This window comes from Geotrypetes seraphini, chromosome 5 (genome assembly GCF_902459505.1).
Source record: "Geotrypetes seraphini chromosome 5, aGeoSer1.1, whole genome shotgun sequence".
NCBI lineage: Eukaryota > Metazoa > Chordata > Amphibia > Gymnophiona > Dermophiidae > Geotrypetes > Geotrypetes seraphini.
The window spans coordinates 148,898,116-148,924,278 of record NC_047088.1 but is presented as its reverse complement, the minus strand read 5'-3'; the positions used below and the strand labels follow the sequence as shown (position 1 = coordinate 148,924,278).

The 26,163-nt window shown below is 41.6% G+C and overlaps 1 protein-coding gene across 6 annotated transcripts in view; it reads right to left on the bottom strand.

Moving 5' to 3' along the window:
* Window positions 1–26,163, bottom strand: part of RAPH1 (Ras association (RalGDS/AF-6) and pleckstrin homology domains 1) — a 494,561-nt gene that overhangs the window by 107,544 nt on the left and 360,854 nt on the right. For all 6 annotated transcript variants that reach the window (XM_033946873.1, XM_033946869.1, XM_033946870.1 and 3 more), the window contains 2 exons: window positions 17,822–17,943; window positions 9,674–9,739 (listed from right to left, as the gene is read on the bottom strand). In XM_033946873.1, coding sequence (XP_033802764.1) covers window positions 9,674–9,739; window positions 17,822–17,943 — 188 coding nt within the window. The remainder of the gene's footprint in view (window positions 1–9,673; window positions 9,740–17,821; window positions 17,944–26,163) is intronic.

The window sequence follows — 26,163 nt, the reverse complement described above, 5'->3', positions numbered from 1 at the left end:
TTCTTCCATTCCCAGTCTCCCAATTCCCTTCACACCCATTTGAGAATATGCTACCTATTTGTCCTAGAATAAATTAGAGATTGGTGGCATGACTTCAGTGCTGGGAAAAATAGTTGAAACTATTATAAAAAAATAAAATTACGAAACACACAAACATGGCTTATTGGGACAGAGTCAGCATGGGATCAGCCAAGGGAGGTTTTGCCTTACCTATTTGCTGCATTTCTTTGAAGGTGTAATAAAGATGTAGTGTATCTAGATTTTCAGAAAGCTTTTGACAAAGTTTCTCATGAGATGCTCCTGAGAAAATCAGACAGTCATGGGATAGGAGGCATTGTTTTGTTGTGGATTAGGAATTGCTTTTTAGCCATAAATGAGAGGGTAGGTTCAAATGGCCAATTTTCTCAATGGAGGAGGGTAGTGGAGTGCTGCAGGGATCTGTACTAGGACTGGTGCTATTTAACTTATTTATAAATGATCTGGAAATTGGAATGACAAGTGAAGTGATTAAATTTGAAGATCACAATAAACTGTTCAAAGTTGTTAAAATGCATGCGGACTGTGAAAAATTGCAGGTAGATCTTAGGAAATTGGAAGACTAGGCATCCGAATGGCAGATAAAATTTAATGTAGACAAATGCAAAGTGATGCACATTGTGAAGAATAACCCAAATCATAGTTACCAGATGCTAGGGTCCACCTTAGATGTTAACACTCAAGAAAAAGATCTAGGTGGCTTCATAGACAATATGCTGAAACCTTCCACCCAATATGCAGCAGTGACCAAAAAAGGAATTATTTGAAAAGGAATGGTGAATAAGACTACAAATGCTATAATGCCTCTGTATTGCTCCATGATGCGACCTCACCTTGAGTATTGTGTTCAGTTCTGGTCGCTGTATCTCAAAAAAGATATAGCAGAATTAGAAAAGGTTCAAAGAGCAGCGACCAAGATGATAAAGGCAATGGAACTCCTCTCATAAGTGGAAAGACTAAAGAAGTTAGTGCTCTTTAGCTTGGAAAAGACGGCTGAGGGGAGATATAATTGAAGTCTACAAAATCCTGAATGATGCAGAACAGGTGGAAATGAACTGATTGCTTACTCCATCAAAAATTAAAAAGACTAGGGGACACTCAATGAAGTTACAGGGAAATACTTTTAACACCAACAGGAGGAAATATTTTTTCACTCGGAGAATAGTTAAACTCTGGAATGCGCTGGCAGAGGATGTGGTAAGAGCAGTTGACATGGGTTAAAAAGGGTTTAAAAAGGGTTTGGACAAGTTCCTGAAAGAAAAGTCCATAGTCTGCTATTGGGTCAGACATGGGGGAAGCACTGCTTGTCCTGGGATTGGTAAAGCAGAATGTTGCTACCATTTGGGTTTTTGCCAGATACTTGTTACCTGGATTGATCACTGTGGAAACAGAATACACAGACCATTGGCCTGACCCAGTATGGCTATCTTAAGCTTTTATATTCTAAAATGTGGCCACATCAGGCACAACTTCCTGGGAGTATACTGATTAAAGTTACTATTCTTAATATGGTCTGCTTCTTGTTTTCTTAATTGTTTGAGACAGTTTTTGACCTTAGAATTTGCGGCCTACTGGAACTGTTGAGCTCCACCAATGCTCATGGTCAGATAGAGAATCAGCATAGGTATTGTCAAGTCCACATCAAGGAAAATGAGGAAGTTCAGAGTGGACCTGTGCATGTTGTATGGAACAGAGATTTCCCCAAGCATCTTTTAATTGTTCTTTTTGGTCTTTATCATTACTATATTTCCAGTAATCAAAATCCGTTATAAAAAATGGGGACTATATTTCTTCCTCCAACTTCTGGCTATTGATAAAGCTCCCTGACATTAGAAAACAACAAGTGCCGCTATACATTTCTGCTAAAGGTCTAAAATTTTCCTTCCCAGCAACAATGCCCCAGTCATTAATCCTGAATAGATGTGTTCAAGGCAAGAGAAAATTCAGAAGGATATCAACGTTGTAATCGAGAAGTGCAAAGTGGACAAGGACTGTCTGTTTTCAGATTTTAGATTCTCCGATTCCACGTTTACCTTTACCTACATCGGAAGCTCTAAAAGTGTGGCTTATTCAGTACATGTATCTGAAGATTGTCCAGTTCGGTAGCAACCATATGAGTGACTGTATAGTCACACATAACGCTATTCCATACAATTGTTAAAGACTCTCAAGACTCCTGAGGCAGGCCTGTTTGGCCGAAACATGTACATGTCGAGTCATTGGATGAATTATTGAATGAATAAAGACATTTGAATTATCAGATGAGTTGAAGGACACTTTATTTGTGCACATCACTCCGATTAGGACAATTCCACTGTGTTTCTTGCATTATTCATGAATATGCATATTCATGAATTATAAAACAACCTATATCTTCATTTATAATACTTTTCACTATGATTCAAAAATATTTTATTACAGAAATAACTTAAAAATATCCCCCCCTTTTATTAAGCTGTGTTAGTTCTTTTTTATTGTGGGCTACAGCGGTAATAGCTCCAATGCTCATAGAATTCCTGTGAGCGTCAGAGTTTTTACCACTGCAACTTGCAATAAACCCTCATGTGGCTTGATAAAATGAACTGATGCACAATTTTCTTTATTTTTCTTCTCCAACATCTCCAACACCTATCACAAAGGTGACTAAGCATCTTTACGTTGCTGGTACACTGATATTTTTATTACACATTTCTTGCTTACCCATATGATGGCACTTATAAACCTACTGAAGTCATCCATTAATCTATTCATTTTAAAGAACACTAAGGGGTTTGCAATGGGCTGCATGTATAGACAGTATACTGTCCTGAGCAGCCAGTTCTCTTTAATTGCTTTTAACCTGTCAAGTCAGCCAAGGTGAAAAGATTTCAATGTCACTGTTTCCCACTCTCCACAGCTTATCTGGTGTTACAAGAGTAAAATCTTATTAAAGCTCAATCACATTGCTAGACAGTAGCCCCTGTGGGCTTTATCTCAAATATTAACTCTCTCCTCTTCCAATAGTGGGAATATATTTCTTGGAATCATGTTGATATATACCCCGTTTCCCTGAAAATAAGACACATCCCGAAAATAAGCTCTAGCATGATTTTTAAAGATGCTCCTAATATAAGCCCTACCCCAAAAATAAGCCCTAATTAAGAAAGACTCCTGAAGCCCCCCCCCCACCCCGAATGTTCCCGACACTCCCTGACTCCATCCCTGACACTAGTGCTGCCAGATTTGCTGAAAAAATTGGGCTCGTCAATTCAGCAACTCCCATCCCTGCTACTTTAGGAGGCCTTGGAGTGGAGGTATGTCAGTCTCATGGTGGGAGAGTCGGTGAGATTCTGCTGTACAAGGGGATGAGTGAGAGGGGAGGAATGATGCTGCACATGGGGGGGGGGAAAGAAAGAGGAAGAATTGGGGTAGAGGAGAGGAGAGATGATTGTTGTACATGAAAAAAATAAGACATCCCCAAAAATAAGCCCTAGTGTGTTTTTGGACCCAAAATTAGTATACGAGTGTCTTATTTTTGGGGAAACACGGTAGTAGAGTACTTTGGTTTGCAAGATACATATTAGAATGCAAGTTGGCAAAGAGTCACTAATATATCTCTAACACCAGAAAACCTGAAACCAATGAGGGCCAGATTTGCCAGCACAGTGGAGAGTGTTGCATGTATTACTAATTATACAAGTTTGAAAATTATTTGAATGTAACAAAAACAGCTATAGGAAAAATTAATAATATGCCTCAAGCAACAGAAAATTAATGTTTCCTAAGGCTGTTTTTTAAACACTATTTCATATAAAGTGCACTCTCTCTTTTTTATTGCTGTCCTCCACTTTGCAATTAGTCTACAGTAGAATCATTCATTTTTAAGCTTTATTTTTCAAGCTCCTTGAACACTGGCATATTAATTTGTTGTTCACAAAAATTGTTCTCTTTATATACGTTTGACACTGCTTTGTACAAAGCACACTCTCTCTTTCTGCACTTCTTAATATGCACAAAGGCTGTTTCTTTGCCTACAAGAGCATTTTGATACATATTTAAGTACTTCTTTGTTACTTTTTTTTAACATCCTTGCTTTATTTATTTATTTATTCATTACACTGATGAGTAGTACTTTTCTAGTGTTTCTGCAATTCATCTGTATGAATACTGTGTGCATCTATGGCAGTGCCCGCCAGGTACTATTTTGAGGCCCTCGGTATTATAAAGAATGATTCTTTATGGAAAACTTGGGCCTTAAGTGTCTGGCGGTCGTATCCTGGAATGTTGCCCTCCTCGCTGCTGTTAACCTCACACAAGCGCTTTCCTGTGTCTGTACTCCACCTCACAATCGCGTACAGATGCAGGAAAGCGCTTGTGTGAGGTTACAGCAGTGAGGTGGGCAACGTTCCAGAACGACAGACAGGTGGGGTCGCTCCAGAGGAATGCTTAAAAGCTGGATCCTCAAAGGAGGAAGGGTTCTTGAGTGGCCAGACTTGTTGGGCCGTCGGCCCTTTTCTGCCGTCATACTCTATGTTTCTATGTAAGGTAACCACTGGAGGCAGTGCAGCTTGTGTGTGTGTCTGGTGCTGGAGGAGGTGAGAGCTGAAGGCGATTGCGGATGCGACCACCAAACACTTAAGGCACAAGTTTTCCATAAAGAATCATTCTTTACAATATCGAGAGCCTCAAAATAGTTGGTCCAAAATCTTGTCTCTTGTAGTTGATACTTTGATGGTTTTCACTTTCTGCATGTTGCACTGCTTTCAGGTGTTAAGGAAAGATTTATAAACTATAGTTTATAAATATTTCTTTAATTGCTTCTGTTGATTTCAGATAATCCACATTTTGGATTTGTAGGTACTTACCTCATGCAAAGTTGTAATTTCTTTATGAAGACATTAACTATTTTTTCTGTGACCCTCCAAGTACCTACAAATCCAAAATGTGACCCTGCAAAGGGTTTGAGTTTGAGATCTATGGGTCTTTTTTTTTTTTTTTTAAATAAAACTCTTGCGCTGGGATTTGTCTGGTGTACCTTTATTCTCTATTTTTCTTTGAAAAACATTCACTGCACCTTGATGAATTCCCCCCTTACTACTACTATCCATTCAACCATGCTTCCGTGTTTTCCACTGCTTCTTTCAATTGCTTGATGCTCATTCCTGTGTCATTCTTGATGGGATCCAGCCAAAGGGCCCTTAAATCAAGGGAAATCTATGAAAAAAAACTATGCCCCAATGAATAGAGCTAAAGTTCCAGTTGCAAGAAACATTTCACTTATGTACAAAAATGCATGGGAGTTTTATATAGCACTTCTTATACACTCTGAATGAATGGTTTCATAAATTTAGCAAGATAGAAATATGAGCTGCAGCCTTCACTACTTGTATGTATTTCTCCAATAGATGTATAATGACCTCCACTGATCCAGAAGTGTTTTCCAACCAACACTCAAGCCAGATTATTCCTTATACTTTGAGATAAGAGAATATATTAACCTGTCAAGAGTCACTATCTGTTTCTCTCCTATGTTGTTCAAGAGAAAGCAGTGTGTGCAAAAGGGAAAAGAAATCCCCCCAAATACACATTTTAAAAGTCAGGGCTAGAAATGCTCAAAACTTTCACATCTCTTTCCAGCTGTCACAGATTTAATGTGCACTAGAAGTTTCTCCAACATGCCAATCCCCTCCTTTCATCTAAATCCTCTGGCATGTCCCATAGAAATAATTTAAAACAGAAATCATTTTGCATATATCAGATGTGGAGCTGTTTGTTTTGCTGAAACAGAGCTAACCTATCCTCACTACAGTAACTCACTGGTGAAAAGATTTATTTACAGCATATTTACAGAGCGGTTAATTACCTGATTTCCAAATCATTGAAACTAGCAAAGGGTTCCTACTTTTAGTCCAGGGCTGCCCAAATCCAGATCTACTGGATCTACATGATCTGAGCAACAGGCACTATGGATTGAACGCCAGGCAGTAGACAACTGTGCTCGATTTGCACACAACAGCACATTGGCGTTGTAATCAATCTTGTACTGAGACAGAATGCAATGCAAACACACTGAATAACTCGCCAAATAGCAAGATAAGCAGGAATAAGCCAGACAACTGTGATCAGGATAATTCATGCCAATTTGAAATTAAAAAGCGTCATGCCCAAGAGTTAACTTTACACAACAAAGACACACATCTGAAACAGTGCAAGCACCTTTTTGACCAAGCACATGGAGTATAGCATCAGCTTTCATCTGGTTTACAGATGAAAAGATATTTATAGTAGCTCCACTGATTAACACGCAGCATGACTGCCTGTATGTGCCTTCAACAACACTGAAGCATGAGGTTGATGCCAAACGCCTATTATGGACCTGCTCGACCTTCAGCCAATCATCCATGGTCTCGGTCGCAATCACAAAACTTGGATTCCCAGATCTGTTCTTCAAAAATCCTGAGGTTAAGATCAATGGCGCATACTACCAGGCCAGCCTCTTGATGCAGAAGCTGTTTCCAGCAATTCATTGCATGTTGAGAGACTACTTTATCTTTCAATAGGACAATGCTCCAGCACATCGGGCAAAGGACACTGTAAAACTACTACATCAGGAGACCCCAGACTTCATTGGTCCAGACCTCTAGCCTGTGAATTCACCAAACCTAAACCCAGTTGACTACCGGATCTGGAGGCTGATACAAGAACGCGTCTACCAGACAGTGATATCTGACATCGAAGACTTAAACAGTGAGAATTCGCAGGAGCCATTAAGGAAGCTGCTCAGCACTGAGCAGCAGTGCAAAATCACAAGCCTGCTCGTGCTTCTCAGTGTGGCCGAAAACACTCACAGAAGCCTGTTAACAGCGGGGCAGGAACTTGGAAAGTTCGCTCCTGCCCGCGGCACCTCCACCGACGATCATCAGTAGAGGTATGAGCCTGAGTCTAGGACAGGGAGGGCGGCATAGTGAATGGCAGTGGTCTGCAAAAATTTTGGAAGGAGGGTGTATTGGCTCGAATATAAACCGGGACCCCCATTTTTGGGCCAATTTTTTGGCCCCAAAATCCTAATTTATATTTGAGTATATACGGTATTTGCCTATTCATCCACTACACAGTATTGGTTCTCTTCCATACCCACATCTGAAAGACAATCCTAATTATCTCCCCAGATAATATAAAAATGCAGGCAACCAAATCTCTGAGAAAGTTGTACCAAAAGCAGACCAAAATGGAAAGCTCGAGTCCATCAACATTAACAACTCAGGATCTTCCACAATTCAAATTCCCAGAAAGAATCACATCTACGGAAGAGACTCCTCAAAAAGAATGAAATGGATGTTAGTAGTTTTAGAAGCGACTTTGATGGAACAATGCCTTCTTTGAAGGCTATTGTTAATGAATTGGAGAGTTATTTATGTTCATGTGATGCAGACAACAATGTTTTAAATTTTTTGGAACAACAAGTAAAATTGCTAGCCAAAACTTGCAAGGGGGATCTTTTACATTCCTGCTACCAGTATGTCTTCTGAGAGGATGTTTTCTGTTGTGTGAAGGACTGTGAAAGACAGGCAAGCAAGACTGAATCCTGAGATTAATGACTTATTATTTATCCCCAGATTAAAAACTCATAACAGTTCTTCACAAGGTATGTGTCTCCCCCACTAGGGACACTTAACAGGGAAAAGTAGGGTTCCTTGGGGTAGTAGAATTCAGATATTATTGGGGTTGGAAAGGTAGAGGGTAGTGGAAGGGAGAGGCGGGTTATTTCAATTGCTCATTATTATTGTTTTCTATTTGTGATTTATAAACAGTTTTACAGATTATTGTTTCTTTTTAATAAAAATATTGAAATATAAAATCTTTAGTATTTGAGGCTTTGTCCCCCTGTCATTCTCTACTGTTAATTTCATTTGGTTTACAGGCATGAAAATTTTCATGGTTGAGTCACCTAACACCTCTCAAAATGACCGATTTTATACACAGCAAGCACAACATTCAGCAAGTCAGTCATGGTCTCCATTGGAGTGTCCAAAATGGGATACACAGAGTTTTTCTTCATTGATCCAAGTACAAAGATAAATGGCAAGTATTATCGTGAAGTTTTACTATCACAGCCACTGCCAGCAGCCATTCAGCTTACCACTGACAACGTTTACATGTTTCAGCAAGTCAGTGCACCTACTCATCATACTCATGAAACCATCCAACTGCTAGAGAATGACTCCAAATTTAATTTTAGTAGACTTGTGTGGTCCCCTAACAATCCAGACTTGGACCTTGTTGATTACAGGATTTGGGGTCTTGTGCAGCAATGTTTTTATCAAATGTCAATTTATGACACTGACGACCTCAAATAGAGTCTGGATGAGGTGTAGGCCAACTTGAGTTAGAGTGTCATTGATGCTGCATTTGATCAGTGGAAAAATACAACTCCAAGCATGTGTGCATGCCAATGCGGCCATTTTGAATATTTGCTGTAGCTTATTACAAATTTATTCAGGATGATATATCTCAAATTTTATTGAAATCAGTCCAGTTATGACAGTTATGCAGATAACAAGCTTTGAATAATTTTTTTTGAAACACAGTGTTCAGTATATATACTGTAGATTTAGACATTTAGCAGCACCATTAAATATACAAGTCCCTTTGAATGTTGCTTGAATTGTTTTTTCATCCCATTTTATTTTTCTATTAATAGAAGAGATGAACCACTCCAAGGCAAAAAAATTAAATGTAAGGCCAGAAATGAACAAGGTGATTTGACTACACACTCATTCTTGATATACTATTATTATAAAGCTCCTTAGAACACTAAGATGATGAAAAGTACTACAGTGTCTAAACTATTAGGCCCAGATTCTTGAACCGATGCCAATATTGGCGGCTGCCTTAAAAGCGGCCACTGATCGTATGTCAATTGGAGAATGACACGGGGACAAATTTGTCCCCATCCCCATAGGAGCTCAATTTCCCCGTCCCGTCCCTGTAACTTTTGTAATTATCCTTGTATGCTCAGCCTTAACCGCACAAGCCTCGAATACTTATGATTTTAAAGTGTTTGAGGCTTGTGCAGATGAGGACAAAGCTTTCAGGAATGGGGCAGGGACAAGAAAAGAACTTGCCAGGATGGGAAAATGAGTTTCCGCGGGGGACGGGAAAATTTGTCTCCATATCATCATTCTCTAGTGTCAATCACGCATCGGCGCCAGTTTCAGAATCGTGCCAATGTGAAAGATAGGCACCAGAAATGTATTTTCACATGAATTGCACCCACATAGGCGCAACTCTGTGCCAATTTTCTAGTCACCAGTATGGACCTCAAATTTCGGTTAAAAACACCATTTAGATGGCATTTTTAACAGAGGTATGGGCGCCTACCAGCGCTGGTTTGAGAATCCGGGCCTTACTATATTAGTCAAATGGGGTAATTTTGTAAATGCGTGTAAACCATCCCAAGGAACTTATGCATACATATTAATCTACCTGCTGTTTGACGCACACAAATGTTCTAGGTTGATTTATGCACACACGCCTTTTGAAAAAAGTGCATAAGTAGCAATCTGTCCCCAGCTTTCCCCTCTGTGTTACATCAGTTAAGAATCAGGTTTTATCTTTATTTATAGGTACAAGAGTAAAGTTTTGCTCCTTTACTTACCTCCAGCAATACCTCCTTATTTCTGTCAGCTAGCTCAGATGTTTCTTTCTTCCCAAGGAGATAGTTCTGTAACAAGATAGTACGCATGTGTGAAATGTGTATTCAGTCAAACAGCAGCACTACCAAGAAAGGTCTTTGGTTAAGATTTAGGGATCAGTAATGAAGTGACTATTTGAGAAAACAGATTAAACACAGAATGGAGGCTAACACAGCAGCATCCTCAGCCAATGCATGTGGCAGAAGACTCAACTCAGGGGGCCAGCCACTAAACCAGATTCACCAAAGTGTATGATTTTCATTCTATGAAGAGACTGGGTTTCCAAGATGGCTGTACAATGAGGTTTATGCTACTGTATGCCTCCGTAGATAAAGTAACACCATGGAGAATATAAGAATAGCCATACTGGGTCAGACCAATGGTCAATCTAGCCCAGTATCCAGTCTTCACAGGGGCCAATCCATGTCACAAGTACCTGGCCATAATCCAAATAATAGCAACATTCCATGCTACTGATCCCAGGGCAAGCAATGGTTTCCCCCATTTCTGTCTCAGAAACAGACTGTGGACTTTTCCTCCAGGAACTTGTCCAAACCTTTTTTTTAAACTAGCTAAGTTAACTCCTTTTAACCAAATGCTTAACTCTTCTCTGAGTGAAAAATATTTCCTTTGGTTTTACAAGTATTTCCCTGTAACTTTGAGTGACCCCTAGCCTTTGTACTTTTTGATGGAGTAAAAACTCGATCCACTTGCACCCCTGGATGAGGTAGCTCTGGGGGGGGGGATGAAGCTAGGGAATCCAGGGCCTACTGGACTAACTAGAAATTTTTCAAGGGTGGAGGTAGGGGAATCAGTATCTGGGCTTTTCATCAGCCCCCAAATTTTTAAGCATCTCCCTCCCTGTCAGTGAGTGAACCAATTCCCACTCATGAACTGAAAGAAATGGAAACATTTTAATCCCGAAGCACCACAGTGGTGTGTGCTGTTTGTTTCAGCCATTAGTTTACTAGATCATTAGTAAAAGTTTTAGCACAGGGGTGGGCAACTCCAATCTTTGAGGGCCGGAATCCAGTTGGGTTTTCAGGATTTCCCCAATGAATATGCATTGAAAGCAGTGCATGCAAATAGATCTCATGCATATTCATTGGGGAAATCTTGAAAACACGACTGGATTCTGGCCTTTGAGGACCGGAGTTGCCCACCCCTGGTTTAGCATGTGAATTAAAAATATTGTGCACTGAAGCTGCACAATCAAGTGGAGCAGGCTTCGTCCAAGGCAAGACAAATCATGGGCTGCATACGAAGGGGTTTCGTCAGTCGTAAGGCGGAAGTCATTATGCCATTGTATAGATCCATGGTGAGGCCCCACCTGGAATACTGTGTGCAATTCTGGAGGCCGCATTATCGCAAGGATGTGCTGAGACTGGAGTCGGTGCAAAGAATGGCCACCCGGATGGTCTCGGGACTCAAAGATCTACCATACGAAAAACGGCTTGACAAATTACAGCTATACTCGCTCGAGGAGCGCAGAGAGAGGGGGACATGATCGAGACGTTCAAGTATCTTACGGGCCGCATCGAGGCGGAGGAAGATATCTTCTTTTTCAAGGGTCCCACAACAACAAGAGGGCATCCGTTGAAAATCAGGGGCGAGAAACTACGAGGTGACACCAGGAAATTGTTTTTCACTGAAAGAGTGGTTGATCGCTGGAATAGTCTTCCACTACAGGTGATTGAGGCCAGCAGCGTGCCTGATTTTAAGGCCAAATGGGATCGGCACATGGGATCTATTCACAGGGCAAAGGTAGGGGAGGGACATTAAGGTGGGAAGACTAGATGGGCCGTGGGCCCTTATCTGCCGTCTATTTCTATGTTTCTATGTTTCTATGAAGCTTAGCGCACTGCTCTATTACAGTGGTTCTTATTCCTGGGCTGGGGGACCCCCAGCTTATCAGGTTTTCAGGATATCCCTAAAGAATATGCATAACTCAAATTCTTAAAACCAGCTATTAAATCTTTAATACAAACAAGTATTATCTTAATTCAATTTTAATATTATCTCCCACAATTCATTTCATTACACTACAACTTATCAATACTTAATTTATTAATAAATATCAGAATAATTTAGTCAGTGAACCTAATCCCCATCAACTCACACTCACTTCCCAACTTTCACACACATACTACAGTCTTTGTGATTACTTTTACCCAAAACTGGATCTTAGTTAGTTCATGATCATCTAGTCAGAGAGGCTTCAAATTGAGAGCTGCACAACAGTCTAGCACATGAGAATCACAGTTTCTTAAACACAACCGGCAGGCTTCTCTGTCCTCATGAAGGTCCTGTTCTTCAATTCATAAAACATTCAGCTCAACACAAGACTGTGTTTCGCCACTTGGCGTCTTCAGGAGCTGTATTTGCATGGCTCACCAACATCACAACTTCACCAGTAAACAAAGTATGACTCGAGCAGGGACCCATATTTTTGTTTTTCATTTGCCTTGCCTTTATTTTATTAAGTTTTTTTTTGATCTTCTGTTTATTAGTTTTATTTTTGGACTTTGTTCCTTTGGTCTGGGACCGCCATTCTTATTTGGTTTTTAAATCATTTCTCTGTCTCTCTGGTCTGACCGTTGGTCTCTCCGGTCTGACCATTGATGCTCGACTGGTTCCACGGTGGTGGTTGAGGGAAGATGGACTGGGTCCTTACGTCGTCTCCTTCGTTGAGGATGGAAGTGGTCTGGTTTCGGCTCCTTTACACCACCGGCGGAACTGCCGGTAGCCACACCATGTCTGAGGAGGGTGGCGGTGGGGAGATTGATGCTGCCAAAGTGGTCGCCGCACCCAGGATAAAAGCCTTTTGTTTACCCCCAGACCAGTCCCTTTGCCCTGCTTTCCAGTGGCGCTGGCCCGGATTCAGAGCAGCTGATGGCAGGTTGCCGGCACAGACTTGGCATCACACCAGCCCAGGACTCTCGAGTGCTGGGTGTTCAATTGGAGCCATCACATTGTTACAGCGATTAGGGGGAAAGTCTGAGCAGTGCGAAAACCGGAGACGAGGCAGAGCCGATGCTGGATGCAGGTGCTACTGGTCGGCACTAAACATTACTATGTGAATGAATATGCCATTCCAGCAATGGAGCAATAAGCCAATTTCATTAGTGGCTACTGACTTCTTCTTCCTGCCTCCAATTGTTCAAGCCAGCAACAGTGCAGCCGGTGGGACAGCCCTGTTGGGAATGGCTGAGTGTTGGTTCCTCTTTTTCTCCTTGACCTTTCGCCTCTGCGGACCTAATGTCTGACTGGAATTTATTTTATTTTATTTTATTTTAATTTAATTAATGTCCAATCTTTTAATTTATAATTTAATTTTTTTAAAGGTAATCTTTGTTTTTATCCTCATGGATTACTTGTTGGGATGTGTATATATCTTGTCTCTATCTTTTCTATCTGAATATGTTCAATGGAATTCTTTTCATTATTTAATTGTTATATTGTAAACCGCTTGGGTCAGTAAAATGCGGGAGCAGTATATCAAAATCTTAATAAACATAAACAAACATATTTTCACGTTTGTCTCCTCCATTATATGCAAATCTGTCATATGCATATTCATTAGGGATATCTTGAAAACTCGACTGGTTGGGAGTCCCACAGGCCAGGATTGAGAACCAATGCTCTATTGCAGTGGTCTAAAACTCACGGGGCATGCCAGGTACTATTTTGAAGGCCTCGGTATGTTTATCATAATCACAAAAGTAAAATAAAACAGTTTCTTGGTCATATGTCTCTTTAGCTTATCTACTATAATAAAAAGCTAAGCATGCATGCGCACTCTTACCTGCGTGTTCCATTTTCCATGATCTGTAGGTCCCTTGCCGGCAGGAGTGCGCATGCGTGCTTAGCTGTGGCAGTGGCCAATTGATGGAGGAAGGAAACACGCCGTGACTCCCCCCTCCTGCCCTCACTCATCCACCACCAGAGAAACCTCACTAGGGCTGGCCGCAGTGGACCGCAGAGATGGTCGTTGGGAAGCGGGCATGTGCTGGCAGTGTTCACGTGCACTGAATTGGCGCTCGGGGGCAGGAAGATGGGAGACTGGCCTTAATGGCCTTTCGTAAGCATGCTGGTATGTGCGGCAAATCAGCTCCAGCTCATCTGCTGCGGCCAAAACGACTTGCCTGAGAGCGGACGCCAGCGAGGTGTTTGGAGGAGGCAAGATGGTGAGAGGGAGAGAGATTCAGTGAGGGGACAGAAGGGGGAAAGAGAGAGATGGACATGAGGTTTGTGCCAGTGAGCCAGAAGGGGTGCTGCTGGACAAGGGGAGCAGAGAAAAGGTGCTGCTGGACAGGGGGGAGGTAAAAGGAAGGGAGAAGGTCTACTGTTGAACAGGGGGAGCAGGGTAGAGGTGCTGCTGGACAGGGAGGAGGTATAACGAAGGGATAAGGGCTGCTGCTGGACAGGGGGAGCAGTGAAGGGGTGCTGCTGGATAGGAGGGGGGAGGTAAAACGATGGGAGAAGGATTTCTGCTGGACAGGGGTAGCAGGGAAGGGGTGCTGCTGGACAGGGGAAATGTAAAACGAAGGGAGAAGGGCTGCTGCCCGACAGGGGGAGCAGGTAAGGGGGTGATGGTGGACAGCCGAGGAAAGAGAGAGACAGAAAGAAAGAAAGATAAAAAGACAGAAAGCAGCCAAGGAGAGAGAGAGAGAAAGAAAGACAGACACACATCTATTCTAGCTCCCGTTAATGTAACGGGCTTAAAGACTAGTAAATTATAATATTATTATTAAGACTTAACCAAAAGGAAATATTTATAAAGAGTTTTACCTCATGCAAAATTGTCATTTCTTTAATAAGACATTAACTATTTTTTTTCTGAGGCCCTCCAAGTGCCTACAAATCCAAAATGTGGCCCTGCAAAGAGTTTGAGTTTGAGACCACTGCTCTATTGTATATCTTATTACATCAGATGCTTAGTGTTGATCTGTAGGGCTTAGTTACTACCAATAAAGTAAAAGCATTACTAATTAATTTTTTCCAGCGCATCAGCATACTGTATTTTTTGCTCCATAAAATGCACTTTTTCCACTCAAAAAAGTGGATGGAAAAAAGGGTGCGTCCTATGGAGCGAATACCCGAACCCCCCCTCCCCCCGGTTTCCTTATATTAATTTTGGTGCCCTCCCTCGCTGGACGCGGCTGCCTCTCTAGCGGCAGAGTGGCGCACAAAGCTGCCTGCCTGGTCAGCTGATGCGGCTGCCTCCTCTTTCCTTTTGTAGCGGCAGAGCGGTGCACAAGGCTGCCTGCCTAGTTCCGCAATGCTTCTGTTCTCGCAGGAAGTAGCGTGGGACCAGGCAGACAGCCTTGTGTGCTGTTCTGCCGCTAAGAAGGACATAAGAACTGCCGCTGCTGGGTCAGACCAGTGGTCCATCGTGCCCAGCAGTCTGCTCATGCGGCGGCCCTTAGGGCAAAGACCAGCGCCCTAACTGAGACTAGCCCTACCTGCGTACGTTCAAGTTCTGCAGGAACTTGTCTAACTTTGGTCTTGAATCCCTGGAGAGTGTTTTCCCCTAAGACAAACTCTGGAAGAGTTCTCTATCACTCTCTGGGTGAAGAAGAACTTCCTAATGTTCGTACAGAATCTATCCCCTTTCAGTTTTAGAGAGTGCCCTCTCGTTCTCCCTATCTTGGAGAGGGTGAGCAACCGGTCCTTATCTACTAAGTCTATTCCCTTCAGTAGAGGAGGCAGCCGCATCAGCTGACCAGGCAGGCAGGCAGCCTTGTGCGCCGCTCTGCTGCTGGATACAGCAAGTCCTGCTTCCCACACCCTCCCCACGGGTCAGGCGCAAGCAGTAGCCATCGGAACTGGCAGCTGCTGGGAGTCGGCATGGCGGCCCGGCCCCGATGAGAGTGAGCGGCTATGTTAAAAGTAGCAGCAGCAGCTGGTTCCGGCCTCCAACTTGCCTCCCTCCCTTCCCTCAAGGCAGTGCTGGGCGATACATCTGGGTTTCAGCTGCCTCCACCACCACTCCTTTGACTCCCTTTGCATTCAGGCGGGACATGGAGGAACAGGCCCATCAAGCTGCGCCAGAAGAACTATAAGGTACGAGGGAGAGGTCGGAGGGGGCTGCCTGCCTGCCTCGGGGTGGGGGTGAGGAGTACAGGAGTAAGGAAATGAAGCTTAACATGGGGAGGGAAAGAGACAGAGAAAAGAAATGCTGAAGGAGGAGGGAGCATATGGACAGGGACATGGAATAATGCTGGAAAGGGGAGGAATAAAGATACAGAGATATGATACTTAATGGAAGGGGAGGAAATGGTACACATGGATAATGAAGAAGAGAAGAAAGATTATACACTTTGGGGGGGGGGGCCCTGCCTGTCTGCTTGCCTCAGGGTGGGGGGCCCTGCCTGTTACTAGGCCACTAGGCCTGCCCGCCTGCCCTGTCCCTGTCTACCACTAGACAATCAGAAGGGGGACAGGGTACAGAGCCTGGCAGGGAGGGGGGACAGGGTGCAGAGCCTAGCAGGGAGAATTTTGGTTCAGAATGTTTTTTTTTTCTTGTTTTCCTCCTCTAAATCTAGAGTGAGTCTTATGGTCAGGTGCGTCTTATGGAGTGAAAAATACGGTATATGTGCCAATATGCAGGTATGTGTATCCCATACAAGACATAACATAACATTGTGCTTATTAACTGCGTTACCAAAAAGTTCTACGCGGTTTAAAAAAAGGTTATAACAGTAAACATGATCCATGGAATAGAGTGAGTTAGGTGGTCACATATTTAGCGAAAAGATAGGTTTTCAACTGTTTTCTAAAGTGTTTATAGGAATCAGCTGTAAGCAACAGTAATCAAAATTCTTTTTCATGAAAAGCTGCCTGAGATGCTAAAGAGTGATTAAGAAATTTCTTGCTTTTACAGTCCTTTGCAGAAGGAAAATTCAACAAAGCATGAGTTTTTCTGCTGTATTTATGCATAGCTATGGAGAAATTATTGCCCAGGTAGGTAGGGGCTGCGCCATATAAAACCTTGTAACAGAAGCAACCCAGCTTAAACAACACCTGGGCCTCCACAGGCAACCAATGCAGTTCACGATAAAATGATATAACGTGATCGTATTTCTTCAATCTGTAAATCAGTCTAACTGCTGCATTCTGTATCAGTAGTAATCTCGACAGTTCTTTCTTAGTAGTTGACAGACAAACGATATTGCAATAATCAAGAAGGCTCAAAAGTAGTGACTGAACCAGTAATTTAAAAGTGGAGAATTTGAAATAAGCTCTAATTACTCATAATCTCCATAAAGTGAAATAGCTTTTACATATGACTGCATCAATCTGGGTTTTCAGAGTGAGATATTGATCTAGGACAATTCCTGGTATTTTAATTGTTGGATGGATAGCGTAAGATATTGAATGTATATTGATGGAAAGTTTGTGAGAGTTTTACTAGGTGATGCTACAAAAAACTTTGTTTTATCGGAGTTAAGCTTTAGTTTAAATTGCTGCATCCAAAGATTCATCCTTTCCATTAAAGTCTCAATTTTTGTGGTAATCTAAGATAAAACCGAATTACAAGGTATAACAATTGTGATGTCATTGGCGTAACTAAACAGCCTGGTGCTAGGGGTCAGTAGCACGTTTTGAAGAAAGCGAGATATGATCACTTTTGCCCTCATCGACTTCAGGCTTCTTGGGTTGAGTAAAGATCACTTTGTAAGGAGGTGGCATTTCAGGAAGGGGCTGAGCTTCATGGAGATTTGGTTTGCTTACTCATTGGTTTTTGGCCCTAATGAATTGCTTTATACAATTTTGCATCACAGTAGCTCATTAATGCAAAGTTTACATAAGCTTTCACATAATGAAATGCACCTCACACACAACATAGCAAAAAAACAAACAAACCCCAGAAAAACCCTCTGCACTTTTGCATATTTCCAGGTGTTTGCACAATTTGTTGCACAAAATACACTTTTATGAAGTCATTTCACACTTTACTACATAGGATCCCTAATAGCTTTTAGTCAATATAACCTGTACTCTTGGAACCTCATCTTCTCTCTCTTATCACAAGTTCTCTGGAAACATGAAAATGAACAGCGGGGAAAAAAACAGTACATAAATAAAGAAATGGCTTGTAAGATTACCTGAGGATTTTTGAAAAGTGCATATTTTTCTATACGTTCCACAAATATAAGCTTGTTCTGGCTGTCTCGAGTCCAGTTTAAAAGATTTTCAACTAAATTTTCATGATCTTCAAATATCCTCTCTGTTGAGAACAAGAAATAGGCATTTAAAGCAGTTGTCCAAAATGGAAAACCAAAGGTACAAAATATAACATTAAGACAATACATCTTCACTGAGTTTCAGTAACATCAGTGTTGAGTTGAATCCCCTGATTTGGGCAACACAGGGAGCAGAAGTCCTGACTCAGAGGGCCTTCTATTAAACATGCTAGATTCAGAGTATATGATTTTCATTCCGTGGACAGTGAATTTAGTCACAATTTTATTGTGTTTCAAATATAATTTACAATGTAAAAATTGTCATACTGGGTTAGGCCAAAAGTCTATCAAGCCCCGAAACCTGTTTCCTACATTGGCCAAAACATATTACAAGTACCTGACAGGATTCTGAAAAGTAGATTCCATGCTGCTTATCCCCAGGTTTAAGTAGTGACTTTCCCCAAGTTTAGCTCATTCAAACTTTTTCCTCTCTTGCTCTTTTTGGACCTTTGTTTTGATTTAGGTTTTCTTTTTAACACAACCATATACATTTCCAAACAGTTTACTTAGCTAGAGATTTCTGTACCTATGTAGATTCTGTCCAGATGCTTATTTATATTCGGCAATATAAAGGACTGCATGATGTACAATGACAGTGTATTACAGGAGGTTTTTAGTTAAACCTTTTTAAAAACCAGCTACACTAATCAGGTTGTGTGCAAAAATATTTTCTCCAATATGTTTTAAATGAACTATTCCGCTCTGATTATACCAATCATGTAAGTTTGATGGGGTGTGAGAAACTGGAACACAAGGGGCGGAGAGGGTCTGGAAGGGAGCAATTACAATGAGATGGGAACATATTAAAAAAACAGAATTAAACATAGAATGTTACTGTTAGCATCTGGAGCTGACATGTTTTAAAATTTCCATGTAGTGTAACAATGTGATTCTTCAATAAATAATATTAAAAATTATAGGGACATTATAGGAAGTTTATGGATATTTGGGAGTCATTAACAAAACTCTATAAGGAGTGATTGTTGATTTTCCCCTTTGATAATACATGTCCAGGGTAGGTGGGTAGATTTGTTTTTTTTAATTTTGAGTGCAAATTTTTGGATAAGTAGAAGGGGGGGATGATATATGTATTTGTCATCCTATATAATAAAACCCTAGCCGCGCATGCGCACTCTTACTTGCGTGCTTCTGTGATCTCTGATCAGTAGATCTGTGGCTGCAGGAGTGCGCATGTGCGAGTCCCCAGCCTTACAGCACCTAACTACACTCGCCGGCAGGACTGGCCACCAGCGCTGGACTCCCTGTTCTCTACAAGATCGCGGTGTCGGCTCCTCTCATGAGCCGCATCAGCGTCGGAGAAGGCTTCCGATGCTGGCAGAGATCGAGAGGAGCCGTGGCAACAACTTTAAACTTAAAAAAAGTAAGTTCTTCGTTGTCTGACCCTCCCATCCCTTCCCGACGTCTGACTGGCTCACGTAGTCCCTTGCCGCCCCACCTTCCCTTCCCGCGGTCCCGACTCCACACCTGCCGACTCCAGCAGCGTCTGCAGCACTCTACACATGCTGCTTCGGGGCATTCCACTGTCCTGATTTGCTCTGCAGCATCTCTGATGATGTCATCAGAGACGTGCCAGAGTAAATCAGGGCAGTAGAAGGCCCCAAAGCAGCGTGTGTAGAATGCTGCAAATGCTGCTGGAGTCGGCAGGTTTTTCGGGACCGCCTGAAGGGAAGGGGGGCGGCAAGGGACTAAGGGAGCCGGCCAGACCACGGGAAGGGAAAAGGGGGGTAGGGGAAACACTGCTGCTGCACAGGGAAGTGGTGTGGGGGAGGGAAATGGAGGGGGAGGGAATGCTGCTGCTGTGGTTGTTGCACAGGGAAGTGGGGGGGGGGTCAAAATGCTGCTGCTGCACAGGGAAGTAGGGTGGGGGAAATGCTACTGCACAGGGAAATGGAGGGGAAGAAAGAAAGACAGACAGCGGGCAGAAGGGAGACAGAAAGAAAAGAAGAAAGACACAGGGGCAGGGAGAGACATAGAAAGACAGACAGACAAAGGGGGCCAGGGAGAGAGACAGACAGAAAAAAAGACAGCGGGAGGGAGAGAGAGACAGAAATAAAGACAGACAGACAGACATATTCTAGCACCCGTTAATGTAAAGGGCTAAAATACTAGTAGAATATAATTTTGATTGAATTTAAGTGCTGTTAAAATGTAAATGACTGTATAATATATTGCACTTATTTTTGGCTTTAAAATGAATACAGATTTACAAAAAAAAATTAAAATTAAATGTACTAAATTTCATAGTGTCCTTTAGTCTTTGCACTTTTTGAAAAAGTAAAGAACCAATTGGGATTTACCGTTTCTACTCTTCTCATGACTGTATAGACATCTATTATATGTCCCCTAGGCTATTTCTATTCCAAACTGCAGAGTTCAAGCCTCTTTAGCTTTTCTTCACAGGGAAGCCACCCCATCCCTTCTCTGAATCTTTCCTAATTCTGCTATTTTGGGGGAGGGCCCAGAATTGCACACCATGTAGCAATACATAAGCATTATATTCTCCATTTTATCCTCCATTCCTTTTCTAGCATTGTGTTTGTGTTTTTGGCCACCACTGCACAATGAGCACAGAATTTTAAAGTACTGGCTATGATGCTTGTTGTATTCTTCTGGGTCTCGCTGCGTCTGGTCATGTAGAACTGATATTTCAGCCGTCAAGCTGTCTCTCTTATATCTCTCCTACATGTCTTCCAAAGTATATATGCTAAGATTTAAAGTCTGTACCTTCATGATGAATATCACCGATTATTTTAGGAGCTACATTTTGGACAGACTCCATTCTATTTACATTTTATTTGGAAGGTATAGTCTCCAGAATAGTACAGAACACTCCAAATAAGGTCTCACCAGACAACTTATGCAAAGGTCTATTACTTCTGTTCTCCTGACAGTCTTTTCTTTCCCATTGTTATTGTGAAACCAAATTTGTTAGCCTTCCTAATATATGTTAGTATTTCACTCTTCATTCTTACCATTATATTCTTTCACACGTCATGCACAGAATTTTTATCCCTAAATATCCCACATTGCATTTTGCTTCCTACAGGACTTTACCACATGTGACAACATGCTATTCCAAACATAAAATGCTTCCTCTCTACCAATCTGACCAAACCTCGTATCACAGGATCCCATAGATTATCTTCCATCCATTATGCCTTCAAGATGTCAATTGTGTCAATGTCTTCAATTTAGTATGATATATTTTAACTCACTCATATTTTTTTTTAAGTCTGACATTTGCATATATGCAATTTAAAATATGCTTTTTATTTATATTCACAATTCACGTAGCAGTTGATGGGGGTAATACAAAATTATTTATTGTTGTTCTTTATGCACCTGGGCATTTTATTTCAACCTCTCTACTAAGATATTCTAACTTCAGCATTTTTGGCAACTTCTTTTGAAGATACAGTAAAACCTTGGTTTGCGAGTATAATTCGTTCCAGAAGCATGCTTGTAATCCAAAGCACTCGTATATCAAAGCAAATTTCCCCATAGGAAATAATGGAAACTCAGATGATTTGTTCCACAACCCAAAAACTTTAATACAAAATACTATACGTACTTGTATTGGAAAACTTTGCTCATTTAGAAGTCACTACACTCCTGCAGTGTCAGAGAGAGAACGATCAGCTCAGTTGCGATGATGTGACGCGCGTATACTGTATGTACTCATATTGCAAGACTTTGCTTGTTTAGAACAGTCAGTGATTGACTACTGTCCCACCATTGCCTTCCATCTTTTTATTCTTCCTTTCTACGCTTGATTTCATACCTCTATTCCACCCTATTATTCTCCTATTCTCTTTCCTCGTTTCTTGCATTGTCTCTATTTCTCTTTGACTGCCCGAGTGTATGGTGAATGTGTGTGTGTGTGAGAGAGGGGATGTTGGGGACGTTTGTGTGTATGTTTCTATGCCTGAGGGTTGGTGTGGTAGAGAGTGTGTCGGGTTGCCTGGGGGGTGTCGATGTGGGTTCTTCTCCCCGCAGCTTGGGGTACCTTGAACCCTTTTCTATCATATAACCCTTGAGCATTTCGGTTTATGGTGCCCTCGCCTCTTCTCATGTCCGCACAATGTGACACTATTGCTATCTAACTCTCTGATTTCTCGTTCGCATTGTGCTGGTTCTCTCGAGCCTGGATTGCTATGATATGTATTTCATGCTTTGATTTACTCAGCTTGCTCTACTAGTATTATTTGTATCATCTGTATTATTTGTATTTATTCTTACGTACATGGCAATGTTTTCTGTGATGCTTGATGTGCTGTTGACCATTTGCTCAATAAAAATGAGTATACAAAAAAAAAAAGAACAGTCAGTACACTCTTTAAATTTTTTTTTTTTAATTGCATTTATATAGACAGCCACATTAACATCCCATAATATTTACTACAAAGGCACCTGTAAATTAAACTGAAGTCTGACAATAGTCATCTAAAAGTCTCCAAACCTTGTTAAAATTTGATAAATTGTGCATTTTAACAACAGCTATCTCTTCATATTTCCTTACTAAGCAAACAGCATTCCAGCAAACCCATTCAGACAAAACGGAGTTATTTTGCTAGTTTGCTAATATTTGTTCACTATTCCTAATAAAATATCTAATAACCTAGCTTCTGATTTTTGCAAAATATGTGATAAAGTTAAAGATCATAAAACAATATGAGTATTTTTATAAGTCAATGAAATTTATAAATCATATTTCATTTTCAAAAGTCACTACACTCTTTCAGTGCCAGAGAGAGAAGAGCCATTGGCTCTATTGTGATGTGAGTATACTGTATGCACTTGTATTGCAATTGCTTGTATATCAAGTTAAAATTTAATAAAATGTTTTGCTTGTCTTGCAAAACACTTGCAAACCAAGTTACTTGCAATCCAAGGTTTTACTGTTCTTTATTCTGAACCATGTGCTTCTGAGCAACTGTAGCTTTTGCCCAAAACTAGTGAAACAATTACTCTCTCCTTATAAAGTGAACTTGCTAACATTATGAAGTTCTTTCATAGCAAATAGGATAAGTAAGTTCAGGGCATACAGAACACCCAGAGTTCAAAAAAAATTATTTTAACAATAATTTAATGATCTTATCCAAAGGCACCAAAAAAAAAATAAAAATTACACTGTTGGAATTAACGTCACATTATGTGTGAGATATCATTTGATATTATTAAATATCTAGACCAGATATGGGTAACTCCGGTCCTCGAGGGCCGGAATCCAATCGGGTTTTCAGGATTTGCCCAATGAATGTACATGAGATCTATTTGCCTACACTGCTTTCAATGCATATTCATTGGGGAAATCCTGAAAACCCGATTGGATTCCGGCCCTCGAGGACCGGAATTGCCCATGTCTGATCTAGACAGTAAGATCAGGGAGGAGAATGACATGTGATGACAAGAACATAACTAATTTTACAAGTACTGCTTGAAGACAATGCAGGAAACATAATTCACACTTAGGAAGGTACAGCAGGAATTACTGCACCTCTCTTATCTACTACTTCTAGTTCTAGAGCAGACTCACTAAAATGGTGATGAAGCCACTAATTTGAATTACCTCCTCTCCACTTTATTTGAATGCACTTCTAACACAGTGGAGGACACAATAGATGTGGTTCCTTGGATGAGGGCCCACATGCGTCCTCTCCAGCATGTGTTGCTCTCACTCTAGTACCTATAGACGGACACTTTAGTCTCTATCTCGGAACCTAGAAGCTCGAGCCAGCAAGGATTGGTGGCTCCGCTCTTAGTCCCTATCCAAGGGTATGCCTCTTCGAATAGCTTCCTGGGTGGTTGTAATGACAGATGCCAGTCCCCTTGGCTGGGATGCTCATTGCAACTGTCAACTGAATCAGGGGTGTTGGTCACTTTCTCAGAAAGTGGTCAGTCAACAAGTTGGAGTTGCATGCCATTCGTCTTGCCCTGATGAAATTGCAAAAACTCTGTAGGGTCAAGCAGTCCGAGTCTTCTCTGACAATGCTACAGCAGTGGTATAATGTTCAGTTTCAAGTCACAGGACTCTCTTATTTCAGGGCTGAAGACCGCAGATTACTCTGGCATCTCATCCAGACATTGACAGATTGTACAGATAATAGTCTCAGAACAGCACAAAAATGAGTATACGTTTGCATAAAGGAGGCCTATTTAAGATATAATTTGTGTGATAGCTCCCATTCAAACAAGACTCAGACTCACATATGTATTCACCTCTTGGGTAGATGGGTTAGTGCAGGGGTGAGCAACTTCTGTCCTCGAGGGCCAGAATCCAGTCGGGTTTTCAGGATTTCCCCAATGAATATGCATTGAAAGCAGTGCATGCAAATAGATCTCATGCATATTCATTGGGGAAATCCTGAAAACCAGACTGGATTCTGGCCCTCGAGGACCGGAGTTGCCCACCCCTGGGTTAGTGGCATACCTTTGGTGTCTGGATTACCTGTAAGTTTCCAAAAGAGAAATAACTGAAGTAACAATGTTGTTATTGTCCAATTACAATTAGGTGAACGAAGAGGACTACTACTGAAGGCTAGATACAAAACCAAGTGGCAACGGGTAACCAAATTTACATTCTCTTATTTTTCACACATGGATGTTACTGTTCTAATGACCTAATAGAAACCAATACAAAAGGAAGCAGAAAAATACTACTCATAATAATTAAACAAAACATGTACATATGACAGGTGACTGGTATAGCAGGGTAAAAAAAAAACCTCATAGGCATTAAAAAAAAACCTCCTCACTTACAAATTAAATCGGTGCTCTATGCAATGCAAGTAAATCTACTAAAATTTCAAAAGTTAACAAATAAAAAGGCTTAAATGCTTATCTCCTCTACTTCACAATCTGGGAAAAAAATTAGCAACAAAATGTATTAAAGTTTTGGATGGAGAATCTCAGTGAATATCCTTTTGTCTATTCTTGGTATATTGGCTGTAACCCATCTTACCACTTCAAGAACAGAATCGCATGTTTTGGTTAATCACTTGGATTCAGGTCTGACACTCAGTAATGCACTGATCTTGTCAACTAAGGCTAACCTGACCTCAGTCATGTCCATGAAAAACCAAGAAAACACTGTGGAGTGACGATGATCTTGTAATGGGCTTTAATGAAAGAAACAAACTTCCAAATATACAATAAAACTAACCACATGAAAAAATAATCCACATAAAGACCTAAAGGACCTAGTCCGCTGGTAGCATAGGACCCAAATTTTTATTTATTTCATTTCTCACTTATAGCCCGCTAATAACCTACATCTCTTTCCAAATAAAATTGTACTGTGCTTCTAATAAAGGAATAATGCATGCATCATCTAATGAAAATCAGGTCCACAATTTCTTACAATAATTAAGAATGAGATGACAGGTGATGCATCATTGTTTTCCCTAATTAAACTCATCATGTATAGAAAATACAAAAGATGCCATCTGCTAAGCTCTGAACTGGGGCTTGCATATACAATACAATATATACACTTAGGCGAAATTCTGTATAGGACGCTGGTTTCTGCAGCCACCTAAGAAGCAGCTAGGAATCGCACACTGGCATCCTATACAGAATTGTGTCTGCCCTAAGGGTCGGATGCCCAACCCTGCCTAACTGTCCCGATTCTATAATCAGTGCTCATGTCACAGGCGCTGTTAAGAGAATCACGCCTGATCCCTTTCCATCAGCTGATTGTGGCAAGGGAACCTCCCTGCCACGATCATCTGAGCGACTGTGGCAGGGAACTCCTGAACCCCCCCTTGCAAACTTGGTCGGCAGGAGGGATGCCCAATCCCTCCCACCCCCCCTCCGAGCCCCCACCCGACACTGTCCACAGCAAGAAGGATGCCCAATCCCTCCCACTGTCACCCTGAACCCCCTTGAAATTACCCGGCAGGAGGGATGGCCACTCCCTCCTGCCAGAAACCCTGAACTCCTCCTCCCAACGATAGGCAGGAGGGATGCTCAGCAGGTCCCCATGAACCCATGACAGTACTCCCCCAAACCCGAACTCCCCACCGCAGCACACCCCAGGCCCGGACTCCCTCAACCCAGGCACCATCCCCCCCAGAACCTTCTGTATTAGGCCAGCTGGAGGGATGCCTACTCCCTCTGGCTGCCAGGCCCGCCTCTTCACAATGGCTGTCCTTCCCCTTCCCGGTGCATCCCAGGATGCACCG